The 15,156-nt window shown below is 41.3% G+C and overlaps 1 protein-coding gene across 1 annotated transcript; it reads left to right on the forward strand.

Moving 5' to 3' along the window:
• Positions 1–6,026: 6,026 nt before the first annotated feature.
• LOC126155030 (putative gustatory receptor 28b) lies at positions 6,027–6,956 on the forward strand. Its single transcript, XM_049916203.1, has one exon. The coding sequence runs from the start codon at positions 6,027–6,029 to the stop codon at positions 6,954–6,956; it is 930 nt and encodes a 309-aa protein (XP_049772160.1).
• The last annotated feature ends 8,200 nt before the right edge of the window (positions 6,957–15,156 follow it).

Genomic DNA, 15,156 nt, shown 5'->3' on the forward strand with positions numbered 1-15,156 from the left:
AGAGAAAGGAATCATCAAACCATGAAATCCTAAGAGAACAAGCCGACCATTCGGACTGCTAGTGCGATCTGCTAGTACAATCTAAATTTGGAAATTTGTGGTAAGGTTCTATGGGACCAAACTGCTGAGGTCATCGGTCCCTAGACTTACACACTAATTAACGTAACTTAAAGTAGCTTACACTAAGGACAACATACACACCCACGCCCGAGGTGGGACTTGAACCTGCGACAGGGGTAGCCACGCAAACAGTGACAAGACGCCTGAGACCACGCTGTTACCCCGCCAGGCAATACAATCTAAGATTCACTTTACGTTCGGTACGGCTTCCTAGCTAAAGCATGGGTTTTTACAGAAAATTATAAATGAAGCAGAAATATGCAATTAGCGAATAATTAATTTGCTCATTAAACACTATCGGGCTGACTTTTCTTACGTTTCTCAAAAGCATCCAGGAGATCGAGGTTTCGCTCCTTTGGTGAGCTGTGAAGAAAGAGTACAGTTGTCGCTATGCTATCAAATATATGCCCGCTCTCAGACCGTACACGTAGTCCTCATCCAGTTTTTGGTAGCAGGTGCTCTCTAAATCTCACATCAAATCACCTGTCAGTCACATTGGCCGTAGTTAATCCCGTATAATACCGACTCTGAAAACTCGTTTTTTTCCTAGGTATATTGTGCCTAACCAGTAAAAAACTGATTCTTTAAGGAATCTAAATCTCATGTATAAAACAGCCTCAAATGTCTGATTATTTCACAAATGACTTAATGTGTTAAATACTTGACGTTAAGCATCAAAAGTGAGAAAAAGATGAAGAAAACTTTAGAATTACGTTGGAAGTTTGTTGGACATTGCAAAGTGCTCTCATTCTCAAAATCTGGATGACTAGCCTGCGTATTTTCGCGTCATGAGTTACGCTGCCTCAAAACAAACACTCAGATTGTAACTGTAATGTTTGTCTTATTATGTACCACATTGAGAGAAGATTATACCTGTTAAAGAGTGGATTATGAGAACATGTTAAACATTTAAATTCGCTCAGTAACTATGCAAAATATAGAAAATCAAATTATTGTTGCCCGTAGCAGCAGTTAGATAGGCAACCTACAACTGGTGTTTCGTTCCGGCATAACCGTACCTATTTTTATTCATTTACATCCAAGCCATATCTGACGTTACACCTTGTGAAGTACTTCTCGTTTTTTTGTGGTACTTTGACTTGAAATATCACAGGGACAGTTCTGAGCTTAGCGATATGTTTGCTGCCAGTTGATGGCTATAGCGTAATTCTCCGCTGCCTTTATTCATAATTTTATTATAAGGAAGCATCACACCTGTTTCGGCATAGCTATGAGTTTTTGCTGTCTGTTTTGAGGTATTCAATTCGTCACGTCTTTCCTCGACTGCTAAAGGTAAAAAAACTACTCGATTTATCATGTAAAATAAAAAATCCCTTCTTTTATATCGATGGATAGCAACAATTTGCGTTAGTGATGGCATCAGTACATTTGTGCTTCCTGTTAGTGTAAATTTATGCCTGTTCGCGACATTTGCAGCAATGCGAATCAAATAGTTAATAGAACTTCCCTCCTCCAGTTCTGTACTGAAATCTGTTGTCGGATGCATGTCGGATATCAATTGTGACATCTCATTTAAAACAGTATGATTATTTTCTAGCAGAACAAGAATATGGTCTATGTACTATCTATAAAGACTTTAACTTGTTGACTTATGACCTATATTCCAAAACATTTACGAAAATACTTGCAACCAGTTTCGCAAGACCGCTGCCCAAATCTAAGCCATTTCTGTTATTAAAACTGAAAACAGTGAAAGCCAGTGTAAATTCAAGGGCTTGATCAGCTCTATTGCTTCTGCAGCGTTAGCCATGTTTAAGAAAATTACGTCTAACAATGTCAGTAGTTTCTTTTAAAGGAACTTTGCTGCACCAGTTCGTGTATCTAAGTGTGCACATCCTTAATTTCGTTCGTTAGCTGTGTACTATTTTTTTACCCCATAGTATTCTTTTAAAATGTACACTGTGTTCAGCTTTCTCTTCAGTATTTTGTTATATTTGTAAGAGGGTGATGCTATCTTGCTCACAGTTGGGATATAATGGGTTATTAGCCTTACGTGCTTTGAGTTGCGCGTATAACTGACAAAGCCTGCAGTTCACCATTTTTTTCTTTCTCATATTATTAGTTTTCTTACGTAAGACCTCCTGAAATTCATGAGCAGGATCTTTTTGTATTTTTTATGTCGTTCTCTTCAAATAATTGCTCTGTTTTCTTAATGTAATCTACATTGTTTATTGCTACAGCTGTGTTACCCTTATGGGCCTTTATAACTGCAACTTTCTCTTTCTCAAATGCATTATTTAACTTACTGAAAACCTGTGTCTAAGAATACTGTGAAATAAAATTGTCTAGCGTTTTACGAAAGAGTACAGTAATATAATCACTAATTCTAGTTGTGAAACTGTCATGAAATTACTATCACTTTCTGACAATACTTTTAGCGAATCGTAGGTACAGCAATACTGGAAGCGATGGATTTGCTGAATTTATGTTACATGTTAGGAAATTCGAACATATAATTTATAAGCAAATTGCGGTTTAATTTCAAAAGGAAATGAGGAGCTTCAGCGTTGTATGGCATACCTTTAGAAACTAGAACAGCCTCTCTTCTGCACCAATCTTCGACCGTATTACATTTTCTAGTGCGATTTCAGTAGACCGGAGGTACGGGTGGCCAGGGGGAGGGGAGTACGTCCGGTTTGCATATAAATTCCAAATGTGTGATGGGGGAGTGGAAAACATGTCTGTGTAGTACAAGAAACGTCCACAAAGTAAATGCTCGAATTTGTCTACATCTATAGATCTATTAAGGCCCGTCCACACGCAACGATCTGTCTGCGCAAATGTCTGCGCACATCACATCTGCGCAGACAGATCGTTGCGTGTGTGGACAGAAGATTTGCACCAACCTGAGGTGTGTGCAAACCTGGAAGTTGGAGTTGGAGGTTTGAGCGAAACCTCTCAAATCTGTGGGTTCCAACCACATCTGCGCAGACAAGTTGGAGCGTGTGGACAGCAGATCGCCGCAAATCTGGCACGAAACAGCTGTTTGCTCAGTCTAGTGTTTGTATTTGTGCGCATAGGGCACTAAAATGACTGATACTCGTCAGTGTTCTAAAGAGTTTGTAAGTGAATTCATTGAAATATATAGAAACTACCCATGTTTGTGGAAGATTAAAAGTAAAGAATATAGTGCCCAAGACAAAAAGACAGCAGCATACAATGCTCTAATTGAAAAATTGCGGGCAGTTGACGCCTCGGCAAACAGAGGAACGGTAATAAAAAAAATTCGTTGCGAACTGGCGAAATTATTTGCAGATGGATGTCGAAACTTATAATTATCTCTTAAAGCTTGTAACCCCTCATATTATGAGAAAAAAATACTTGTATGAGAAGGGCTATTTCTCCTCATAAACGGCTGGCGTAACATCAAGATTCCTAGCAACAGGAAGGAGCTACAAGGATTTGGAATTTTCAACTTCAATATCGAAACAAGCGTTGAGTAAAATAATACCCAACACATGTGAAGCTATTTACGCTGTCCTGAAGAATGAGTTCATGAAGGCAAGTCAAGTAAATTAAGTCTGTCAGCAAACTGTTTACCGAAAAGAGTTATCCAAAGTTCAGAAATCTAGAAGATCTGGTGTAAGAGTAGACCAAGTATACCAGCCAACGTTATGGTATTTTGATCTGCTTGGCTTTCTTAGTGATCAAGAAACGCCAAGACCAAGCAGGAGTACAACTGAAGATGGAATTGGAGTGTCAGTGTGCGAGAAAATGGAACACGAGGTAATGTAAAACAAAACAGGTTCGCCCTGCAACTCTCGCAGTAAATGTACGTGAGAAAACTGCTTTCGCTTTAGCAGCCAGTGTCTACACCATTTTGACCGCCTTCTCTGTTTCCTGCGGTTGGTCTGAATGTTTTTTGCAACACAAGCTGCGAACACAGACCACAACAGAACTTCCTCCATTTCTATATTTCAAAATAACTGAATTATGTTTTTGACGTTTACCGGGAGCGTAGTCGCTTGCCACTGATATTTCTTTTCTACACCGACAGATGGCGGGCGAGTAGTAGATTGGGGTTTGTGTCGTGTGAACACACCACATTAGCAGCGATCTTTTGCATGTACAGACATCTGCGCCAATGTCTGCGCAGACGGATCGTTGCGTGTGGACCGGGCTTTACAGGAATGGCGGTGAAAAAGAGACGTAGCCCGTGACACATTAATTCCCAGACTTTAGTGATCCACTGTTTGAGAATGAGAGTACTTAGCAACTTGCAACAAATTTTACACGTAATTTCAAACGTTTTTTCTCGCCTAGAACACCTACAAACTGATGAACGAAAGAATGTTTACCCGCTGCTACTTTTCTGCTATCCGTGCAGTAAAAGTACCTCCCGAGGCATGATGTTGCAATTTATTACTTCTTTGCTAGTAATGGTATTCGACACATTTTACAGACATTATGCACATATACCAATGAGTGTAGATGAAAAATTATGAATATCATTTACCTACAAAGGGTTCAGGATATATGACGTCATAAAGAGTGAGGTGCGTGAAAAACCGCAGCATTGTGCATGACGTTGAATATTACTTCTTTGCCACTAATTCTGTTCGTGATACATTTCGCACGCACTGCTAAATGTACCTACAACGTTATATCATCGTGCGACACAGTACAGAACATATGACCTCATGAATATTAATCAAAAGACCAGACGCTGCTTGGTATGAGCTTTGACGCACAGGTATAATCTGCGTTTTCGTTTGCTTGTGTAACGATCTTTTTGCTTTCAGTGAGTCACATTGATTAGCTTGACATTTTGCTCTTGTAGCGGTAATGTTGAACACTATTAATATTAATAAAAAATGTAGTTAGATATTCGTTAATATTAATATTTTCTCCTGATTTACGTAGGAATATCTATCCTACGGGAAGTTAATCTGGATTACAAACATTTCGATTGACACAATTCCTAGCCGAGAGGTGTTCAACAATGCATTCAGATTTCTTTAGCGATACTATCTCCCAAATTTGTATGTTTTTGCAGCTATCGATGTTTGCCCTAAGGAACTGCTTATTGTGTAGCAAGATCGGTTTTGAATGAAAGAGAAAATAACGTTTGCTGGCACAATTCTCTGTATTGAACCGTACAAAGGAATCAAGAGCAATTACATTAACAGCTGGGCAAGGTGGAGAATTTCACATTCTTCCTTTTCTCAGTAGTAAATGGATATATGCAGTATTACACTTCCAATCTCGTGGAAGAAAATTAAAGAGAAATTTGATATTGAGAAGCAGTTATTATATTGTGTTAAGTTCATTTCACGATAAAGATGAGGTCATAACAGCGGAGTGCTATTTCACCGTTATTAAACGTAGCCTGATGCTTGTTATTCGATCTGTGCCATACAGCGATATCAGATTAATGAAAATCGTTGGTAGCGTTTGTTTTAAGGCCAGGGCAGTTGCTAAGCAACGTCGTATCGTCAGCGAGGAAACTATATGGCTGAAAACTTGTTAGCGGGACACACTGTATCCACGAGGGATGACTTGAACCTACTGACCGTTTCGTGGTCTCCCTAAGATGACAGGAAGATATTAGAGAATAATTCGTTACAAAATCTGTCAGGGTGATTAGAAGTGTTTGCTTGTGTACGAAAACAATCGTTATGCCAATGGATGACGTACCTTTCTGCATAACCCCAGCAACGTGCTACAGGCTGTGGCAACTCGTGGGCATCGCTCCAAAAACCAGAATGCAAGAGGAACCCCGCTGGTGTGTTAGTAAATGCCTCGGCAGTTACCTTACGACTTCATCACCATCGCTGATCTTGAGTATCACAGCAAGCATTTTGGATTTTTGTATAGCTTATTATAAAATATACCCCAATATTCCGAAAATCACAATGTTTACAGATGTTCTGTCGAAAGTAGTCATGCATCTTAGACTGATTTCAGGCTTTTTCACCTGTTCGCTCAACAAACTAAAATACTACAAGGGTTTTCTTGATGCCTTGGATCATATTGACGAATTACTGGCTCCAAGCATTACAAATGAAGTGATAAAATTTGGCTATATGACTGTTATAAGTGATGTATTTATGGCCGTGATCTTAATTCTCTCCTCATTTCTGACCCTTGGAAAGAGTTTCGGTCAACTTACGATTGTTCAGGTGTTCATAAACAGTTGGGTTATAATCTCTGATTTATTTCTCAAGCAGCAGTTTCTTCTGTCTGTGCTGGAACTGTGGACTCGGTTCAGAACACTGAAGGCTGTCCTAGTGGAGTCACTGTCGCCACTGGGAGACCCCAGACTGTCTCAGCTGCTGCTGGGCTGGCGCCAGAAACTTCCACATGTGGAACTCAGTGGCAGACTGCGAAGGCTACAGCAGGCCCACCTGCTGCTGCAACGTGCTGCTGAGCTCCTGCAGGCTCACGTGTCTCCCACACTCACCTTCCACGTTATGTACAGCATGCTGGGCTGCATCTACAGCAGCTACGAATTGCTCGTCGTGCTGGTGGTGCCCCAGGCAGTAGATAGTGTACTGGCCGTAACATCTGTAAGTTTTACCATCTGCTGGCTGCTCAGGCACGTGTTTAATGTGGCAACGATGGCGATTGCGTGTTCTGCGCTGGAAGAGGAGGCGGTAAAGATGGCCGAGTTATTGAGGAGGGCTGCTGGAATCACAGAAACCTCCCCTGAGGTGAAGGACTTCCTGAGACAAGTGGAGCGAGGGCTTCGCCCTGCGTTCTCTGCATCTGGTTTGCTGCACATCGACAGGAAATTGCTGGTGACTACCGTCTCTGCAACAACCACATACCTTATTGTGCTGGGTCAGATTGGTCTTCAGTCAACATTTGGGTAGGTCTGTTATTGATAAACATGTCCTTTACATGCACCGATGCACAAATGCCTCCTTCAGTATTCTCTACATACTATAAACTATTCTAATTTCTTGTATGCGTGTACATATCCATGGTTACCTGTTTAACGTAAGTATTTTCGATTTGGCTGTCAGTGGTGTTGTTTTCTATTATTAGAACCAGCCTCATCCTCAATATCTGTGGCAAAGCTGGATGCAATTATGACTGTAGACTACAGTAGTCATGTAACTACCTTACTGCAGTCCACATGCATGTACATTTGAGCTCCATGTATACACTTACAATGGATTCATATTACTTGCTTCCACTCTTATCATCCTTTAACTTCCACCGACGCAAGCGCAGGCCTCTTTATCTCCTTCCCTAGCTCTGACATACAATGTTTTCTTTTGCTTAAGGTGGATTCCTTGTAAAGATACTACTCCTTCGTCTCAATCTTGCACTAGACGTTGCACGAAATTATTAAATTTAATGTTTTTGTGCTAAATGAATAATCAGAACATAAGTTCCAAATAGAAAATATGAAAACCTAAGTCATTTAGATACGTTGCACTGAAAACAAATATGTATAACGTAAGCATGTAGCCTGTAAGCCTTAGATAATACTCTAAGGCGCTATGTCAATAAATGGTGAAAGCTACTGATTCGAAGCTGCTGTGGCGTCAGGGAAAGTGACGCAATGTGTTCTACTTCTGGACACCGCATGCGTAGACTCCTAAGACGGGCACGCAATGGTCCTGACACACAGCCCATGGACGCTGTTAGCCCAGTGTGTTACACTCGGCACCTCTAGACGTGAAATCTATGTTCTAGTGGTAGCTGTAAGTAGAGACGTGAACTATTGTTTGAAATGTTTATGTAATAGTTACCAAGGTAGAACTGACAACATATTACAAAGACATTAATACAAATTAAATTAGTGGTTGCGCTCTTACAGGGGCTTGATAAATATAAATTTCACTGATTCGAGAAAGGTATTTGTGTTACGGATATGTAGAGATCTACATGCATAAAGGCGAAATGGAAAGAAAGAGAAGTAGACTTGATGACCAAAAGCAAGGCGTTTGAGCTGCTTGTAGTAGTGTCATGCTGACACAGCAAAGAGTAATCCAAAAACAATGTCTAACGTTATCACCTGGTAGGTAAAGACTGTGTCTTTGTGGCAAAATGCTCTGATTTCTAGATGTAGTGCATTTTCAGTCGATTCAGTATAGTCCAACGTTTTTCCAGTGAGTAATTTCCATCTCATGAAATGAAATTTCTCAGTAGCTAAACTTCGCAAAGGCTGCCATAATTTTTTGATTGGATCTTCCCTCACGTGTGGGTATACAGGCTAGTCAGAGAGTGACAAATCTTATGAATGAGTTGCATTTTCTAACAATAACGCATCCTTTTCTCGAAATATATTGTAATGTTGACAAGATAAGAACATATTTTGATTTTTCATACACAATTGTTGACAAACGGACGTCGTGTCGAACTACTCGTTGGTCTGTTAATGTGATTTTGATTAATAAAGTAACCAGTTTTACTACTGAGGGAATGCTATCTCCCACTGTTTTACACTGAAGAGCCAAAGACATTGTACACGAGCTTAATATCGTTCCGGCTCCCGCGAGCACTTAGAAGTGTCGCTACACGACGTGGGAAGGACTCGACTAATGCCTGAAGTAGTGCTGGAGGGAACTGACATCATGAATCCTGCAGGGCTGCCCATAATTCCGTAAGAGTACGAGGGGTGGAGATCTCTCCTGAACAGTAGGTTGTAACGCATCCCAGAAATGCTCAATAATGTTCATGTCTGGATATTTTGGAGATCAGCGGAAGTGTTTAATCTCAGAAGATGATTCTGGATCCACTCTATAGCAATTCTGGACGTATGGGTTGTCGTATTGTCCTGCTGGAATTGCCCAATGCACAATGCACAATGAACAAGGATGGATGCAGGTGATAAGACAGGATGCTTACGTACGTGTCACCTGTTAGAGTCGTATCTAGAGTATCAGGGGTCCCATATCGCTCCAACTGCACACTCCCCACACCAATACAGAGCCTCCACCAGCTTGAATAGTACTCTGCTGACATGCATGGTCCATGGATTCATGAGGTTGTCTCCATACCTGTACACGTCCATCCGCTAGATACAACTTGAAACAAGACTCGTCCGACCAGGCAACAAGTTTCCAGTTATCAACAGTCCGAAGTCGGTGTCGATGGGACCACGCGAGGCGTAAAGCCTTGAGTTGTGCAGTCATCTAGGGTACAAGAGCGAGCCTTCGACTCCGAAAGCCCATATCGATGATGTTTCGTTGAATGGTTCGCACGCTTACACTTGTTGATGGTCCAGCATTGAAATGTGCAGCAATTTGTGGAAGGGTTGCACTTCCGTCACGTTGAACGATTCTCTTCAGTCGTCGATTCTCTTCAGCGATGTCGGAGATTTGATTTTTTACCGGATTCCTAATATTCGCGTAGGTCCCTCGTGAAATGGTCGTACGGGAAAATCTCCACTTCATCCCTACCTCAGAGATGCTGTGTCCCATCGCTTGTGCGCCGACTACAACACCACGTTCAAGCACACTTAAATCTTGATAACCTGACATTGCAGTAGCAGTAACCGATCTAACAACTGCGCCAGACATTTGTTGTCTTATATAGGCGTTACGGACCGCAGCGCCGTATTCTGCCTATAGCTATGTATTTGAATACGCATGTCTATACCAGTTCATTTGGAGCTCCAGTGTAGATGTATTTGGTTTATTGCCTGCTTTTTTCATATTTAGTTCCTGCTTCATCTAGCTTTGACATATTTAATTCTTTCAAGAAAATTAATGTGATTTAATGATTCAGTGCACAAGATTTTCCCGCTTTTCGATTCCAGCAATTACATTTAGTTTGAAACGACGCAACGCACGACCTTAGGTGAGATGTAGAGAGTACAGATGTAGATGTAAATGTGAATGTAGTTGTAGGAGAGAAAGCTGAATGCTCTGTCTGCCACAGCACTGGCAGCGTTTAGTTGCAACTAGCCACAATAGAAGTAAAGCAATATACATTCTGTATACAAGGAAATCTTAGACAGTGGGTGTATCATTCAAATATCGCATCTGAATGTTAGTTGGTTTTCGGATGATCGTATTACGCCACGTGTGGGAAGGAGAAATATTAACCAACACGTGTTGAAGTTCGATACCGGCAGGAGCGCAGCCTGTCGATAATGCGATTTACCATTCCAGAAATATTGCTACTTGCATTGGTCGGGACCCCGTATCTGTTATGCGAATATGGAATCGATTAGTTTAACAGGGTCATAGTCGATGTCCTTAGACTATTAGCACGGCAACTATTGTTGCGCTGACCTTGACACAGAGTAATAGAAAGACTCTCTGACAGTGGTTTTTACCACATGGTATTTTCAGAAGAATCTCGTTTCTGCTTCATGTAGGTCATAACTGTAAGCGAAAGCTTCGAGGCAGACGAATGTCGTTGCTAGACTGCATTCGCCATCGGTATGTCGGCCGAGGACCCGGCGTGGTGATGTGGTGTGTCACTGGGTATATCCCTGAGGTTTTGAGGCCTGTTGGAGTACCGTATCTTATAGATTGTGACGTTATTTTTCAACGATACAACGCTAGACCACATGTAGCCCTTTCTATTGTGATCTTCATAAATGCAGAGGGTGTTGCCCGGGCCAGCATCTTCTTCAGAATTCCCATCCACTGTGAATGTACAGCCTTGGATTGCCGAGAGACTAGCACACCAGCACTGGCTAGCCACTATGATTGATGAACACCAGCACTGAGGTGAAGGAGAATGGAACGACGTACCCACATCAATCGCCCAGGCTTAGTTCGAATAGAGTGCGAGCCAAACTAGAGCCATTGTTGCTGCCAAAGGTGGTACTCCCAGCAATATACAGCCAAATCACCTACAAATTTAATCGTGTGTTTTTGCTACTGTACTGTACACGTACAGTAAGTAAAGTTTCGATATTTGATGTCCTCTTTGTTGAAGAAATTATGTTTATGTCCTGTGCTTCTCACATCTCCAGCGTCCTTCTCAAGAGCCGCGATATTTCTTTCTCAGAAAACTGTAGCGCACACTCTACTGACGGGTATAGACTTGATCGGAAGAATTTCTAGGAGAGAAATTTTCAGATATACTTCTGCTGAGTTAAATACCGGGTGATCAAAAAGTCGGTATAAATTTGAAACCTTAATAAACCACAGAATAACGTAGATAGAGAGGTAAAAATTGACACACATGCATGGAATGACATGGGGTTTTTTGGTGATGATCGTGTGCTCAGCCGCCACTTTCGTCATGCTTGACCTCCCAGGTCCCCAGACCTCAGTCCGTCCGATTATTGGCTTTGAGGTTACCTGAAGTCGCAAGTGTATCGTGATCGACCGACATCTCTAGGGATGCTGAAAGAAAACATCAGACGCCAATGTCTCACCATAACTCCGGAGATGCTTAACAGTGCTGTTCACAACATTATTCCTCGACTACAGCTATTGTTGAGGAATGATGGTTGACATATTGAGCATTTCCTGTAATGAACATCATCTTTGCTTTGTCTTACTGTGTTATGCTAATTATTGCTATTCTGATCAGATGAAGCACCATCTCTCGGACATTTATTGAACTTTTGTATTTTTTGGTTCTAATGAAACCCCATCTCATTCCAAGCATGTGTGTCAATTTGTACCTCTCTATCTACATTATTCCGTGATTTATTCAGTTTTCAAATTTATACTAACTTTCTGATCACCCAGTATATGTTTCACGTCGTTTGGAAAGTACTGGAGAGATAAACTATTCACATACTAGACTCAGAAGGGGTATTTGTGAAGCACGTTAAATAAATGTCAGACCACTCGGGCTATAATCGTTTCAATGGTAATATTTGGCGTTCAATAAATGCTCAGAAAGTACATTAGTATTGTTCACTAAGGCTATCCACATTATAAAACTCTTTGTGCATATTCTAGCACTGCTTCTTGTTACACAGACAGGCGTTCATTCGTTTATGAGATGAAAAGTAACATAAAGTTACTTATTTTCAGTCTTGTTGAAATCGAGCTACAGATTCCCCAAATGTGTTTCCTTTCTCAACCTACAGATACCACATTCTCTTATTGCCTTTTGATCTAAGAAATAACGCTGTGTTAACGAAACAACATCACAACATAAAGGAAACATTCCCTTAATAACCATCATAATACTGAGAATGCTGTATGTCCCTAAGATACATTTATTTAGTGGACATTTCTGTATTTCACAATGTTGAACCAGTAATCGCAGATGAAATACATTACGTGTTATCCAAAACTGTACTTAAGTTGCAATTTCAGATTCTAATTGACCTAAAGGATCTAATCAGCTAATGGAGAAGAGTTTAGTACAATAAATGTAGTAGGCGAAGTTTTTGGATTTTCTTTAATAACATATAGTCAGATCACGTAAAAAGTAACAGATGTTGCACAAAAAAATAATTCTTCAGCCTTCAGCGGAAAATACATGTCTTTGTATAGGTACCAGCGTACTTTTTTTTGTAAATATTCGACAAGCGTCCATATGTCTCATCGAAAAAAAGCCTAAATTGATATTTGTTTATACAGATAACGGGATTAAAGTATTTGGTTGTCTTATGGAAATTAATAGATTTATGTTACCAACACTTTGAAATAAGTTGTTATTACTGTTCAGAGTATCTTAGTGATTCCTTTCTGGTAAATGGCACCCACAACTGGCAGTAAACGTTCTGCATCTCCAAAGAGGGAAGCAAATGAAATACTTTTACCACCACGCTTTTTTTATCGATATTCATACCAAAATTTATTTATGTGTGACATAGGGGTAAGTATTAAAATTAGTAGCAATGTAGACAATGATACTGTAAAAAGTATAGTTGTGGTACGTAATAAAAGTATTCTGAGCAAAAAAAAATCCCAACTGACAGCATTCAAACAAAAGACGCATTCAATCTACAGGGTGCGCCGCTTAAGTCCGGAAAAATGGAACTTTTTTAAAAGCAAATTTATTAAAACAAATGAAAACGAAAATCCTTTTACGTATAAGTAGTGATATCTTTCGAGAGTAGCATTCAACCGAAATCACAGCCTCCAATCTTGTCCTGAAGCGATTGCATGCACTCTTTGAAACAGCGCTGTCCATTATGGCAAATGCTGCTTCGATAGCGGTGCGTAGAGATTACACATTAGGGTGCCTCGACTTCTTAGTACCTCTTTTGACTACAAACAATCCTGTTGGAAGGACATCCGCAACTGAGCATTATAGCAGAGGTTGAAAATATCGCTTCAGTTGTAAATTACTTTATTTTCACACGCCCGGTTTCGGACTGTTATAAACCCATCCTCAGCTACGACATCTGAGGACGGACTTATAAGAGTTCGAAACCGGTCGTGTGAAAATAAAGTAATTTTCAACTGAAGCGGTATTTTCAACCTCTGCTCTTTTGACTACGCTCCAAACATAGTGATCGAGGGGGTTGAAATTGGGGCCATTCAGGGGCCAGAACTCCTTTGACCAGAACATGTCAACACTATCTGAGAGCCAGTTTTGAATTAAATAGCTCGTATAAGGTCCTCCTCTGCCATCCGACGCATTGTTTGCTCTCTGACATTCAATAGTGACGCCTATTTCCTCAGCGATTGCCCCAGGTCCTCCAAAATCAGCACCTGAGCCTTTTAGGTGACTGCCGCAGTTCATGACATACGTTTCTACGAATGAGGCTTCCTCGCCAGGCTAGCGGAACATTCCCCAGACTTCTCTGAAGCATTATACTTGACCACAATATCGTAAACAGTTGATATCGGGTAGCAGAAGAGTAGAACTATTTCAGTTGTACTACCCGCTTGTCCGTAACTTCTGAACCATTTTGAAATTCTATCTGTTTGCTAGATGCCTTTGGCATTCACGAACGCCAATCGCGACCTCTGGCTGAACTACGATATGGCATGAAATTCTAATTGAAATTTGTCTGGATTTAAGCGCCACACCTCGTATATACTTTAGCGACTACACACAGCTCGTCAGTTAGAAAGATCAAACCACTAACTAAACACTTAGCATTTCAGAGAGTCGCCAGCATATAGAAACATCAATATGCTCCTACTTTCACTAAGTTAATGAAATTTAAAAAAGCTGTTATTATTACACCAGATGGACAGCTGGTCAATACCTTAGTTGACGTCTGCATTAGCGAGGTGTGCTTGTACCGCACACAGGCTCTGATGTCGAAAGACTCTTTATTGAAGGTAATTTATCAGTCACATATGATATTCTAGAATTTCAGTGTGGTATATGTGAGAATGCCTTGCCTTACTCCTCTTAATTCTCATATTTCTTATGTCCGTTTCTGTGTCACAAGTCGTCCCGTTCATATGTTGTGGCAATTCACAGGTGCAGCACCAGTTGCTCAACCACATGTTGGTGAAGAACTGCGGAGTGGAAGTGGTTTCAGAAACTTACTGTGTATTTATTTAAGAATTCTAAAGATTATAGTCCTCACATATTCATTGGAAAAATTAATGATAAATGTCAGAGTGATGGGCGCTCTGCTGCTCCGCCAATAAACTCCAGAATTTTATTGACTTCTTGAATGTACTGGAGTATGGTAATGAACCCCATGTCCCATTCACCAGCCAGTGAATTTTGACACCTTGCTCTTAACTAGTAGATTAGCACTGGCTGCAAATAGTGTCGTTCTATATGTTCTGCCAGGCACGAACAGATCTGAGACCGTCCCCAACGTTCGTGTCCTCCTGCCAGCGTACTTGCTACTCCTTGACGTCATCGTGATGCACCAGTCCGTCGTGCTGTTGCTCAAGCTTCGGCCTTGCTTCAAGCTGCTGGTGGAGTTGCTGACTGGTCTGGGCGACCCTGGCCTGTCACGGCTGCTGCTCGACTGCGACAGCGAGGCGCACCGAGAGACAGGTGGTGGCGCGCCGCGTCATCTTCAACACGGCCATCTGCTGCTGCGTCGCGCCGCGCAGCTGCTCCAGGCGCACGTCTCGCTCTCAGTCACCGTCAAGTCATCTACAGCCTGCTCACCTGCATCTACAGTAGGCACTAGATGCTCGTCATGTTGGAGGCACCGGACGACACCATATAACACCTGCTGACAGCCAAGAGCACAACCTGCTCGCTGTGTTG

This window comes from Schistocerca cancellata, chromosome 2, assembly GCF_023864275.1.
Source record: "Schistocerca cancellata isolate TAMUIC-IGC-003103 chromosome 2, iqSchCanc2.1, whole genome shotgun sequence".
NCBI lineage: Eukaryota > Metazoa > Arthropoda > Insecta > Orthoptera > Acrididae > Schistocerca > Schistocerca cancellata.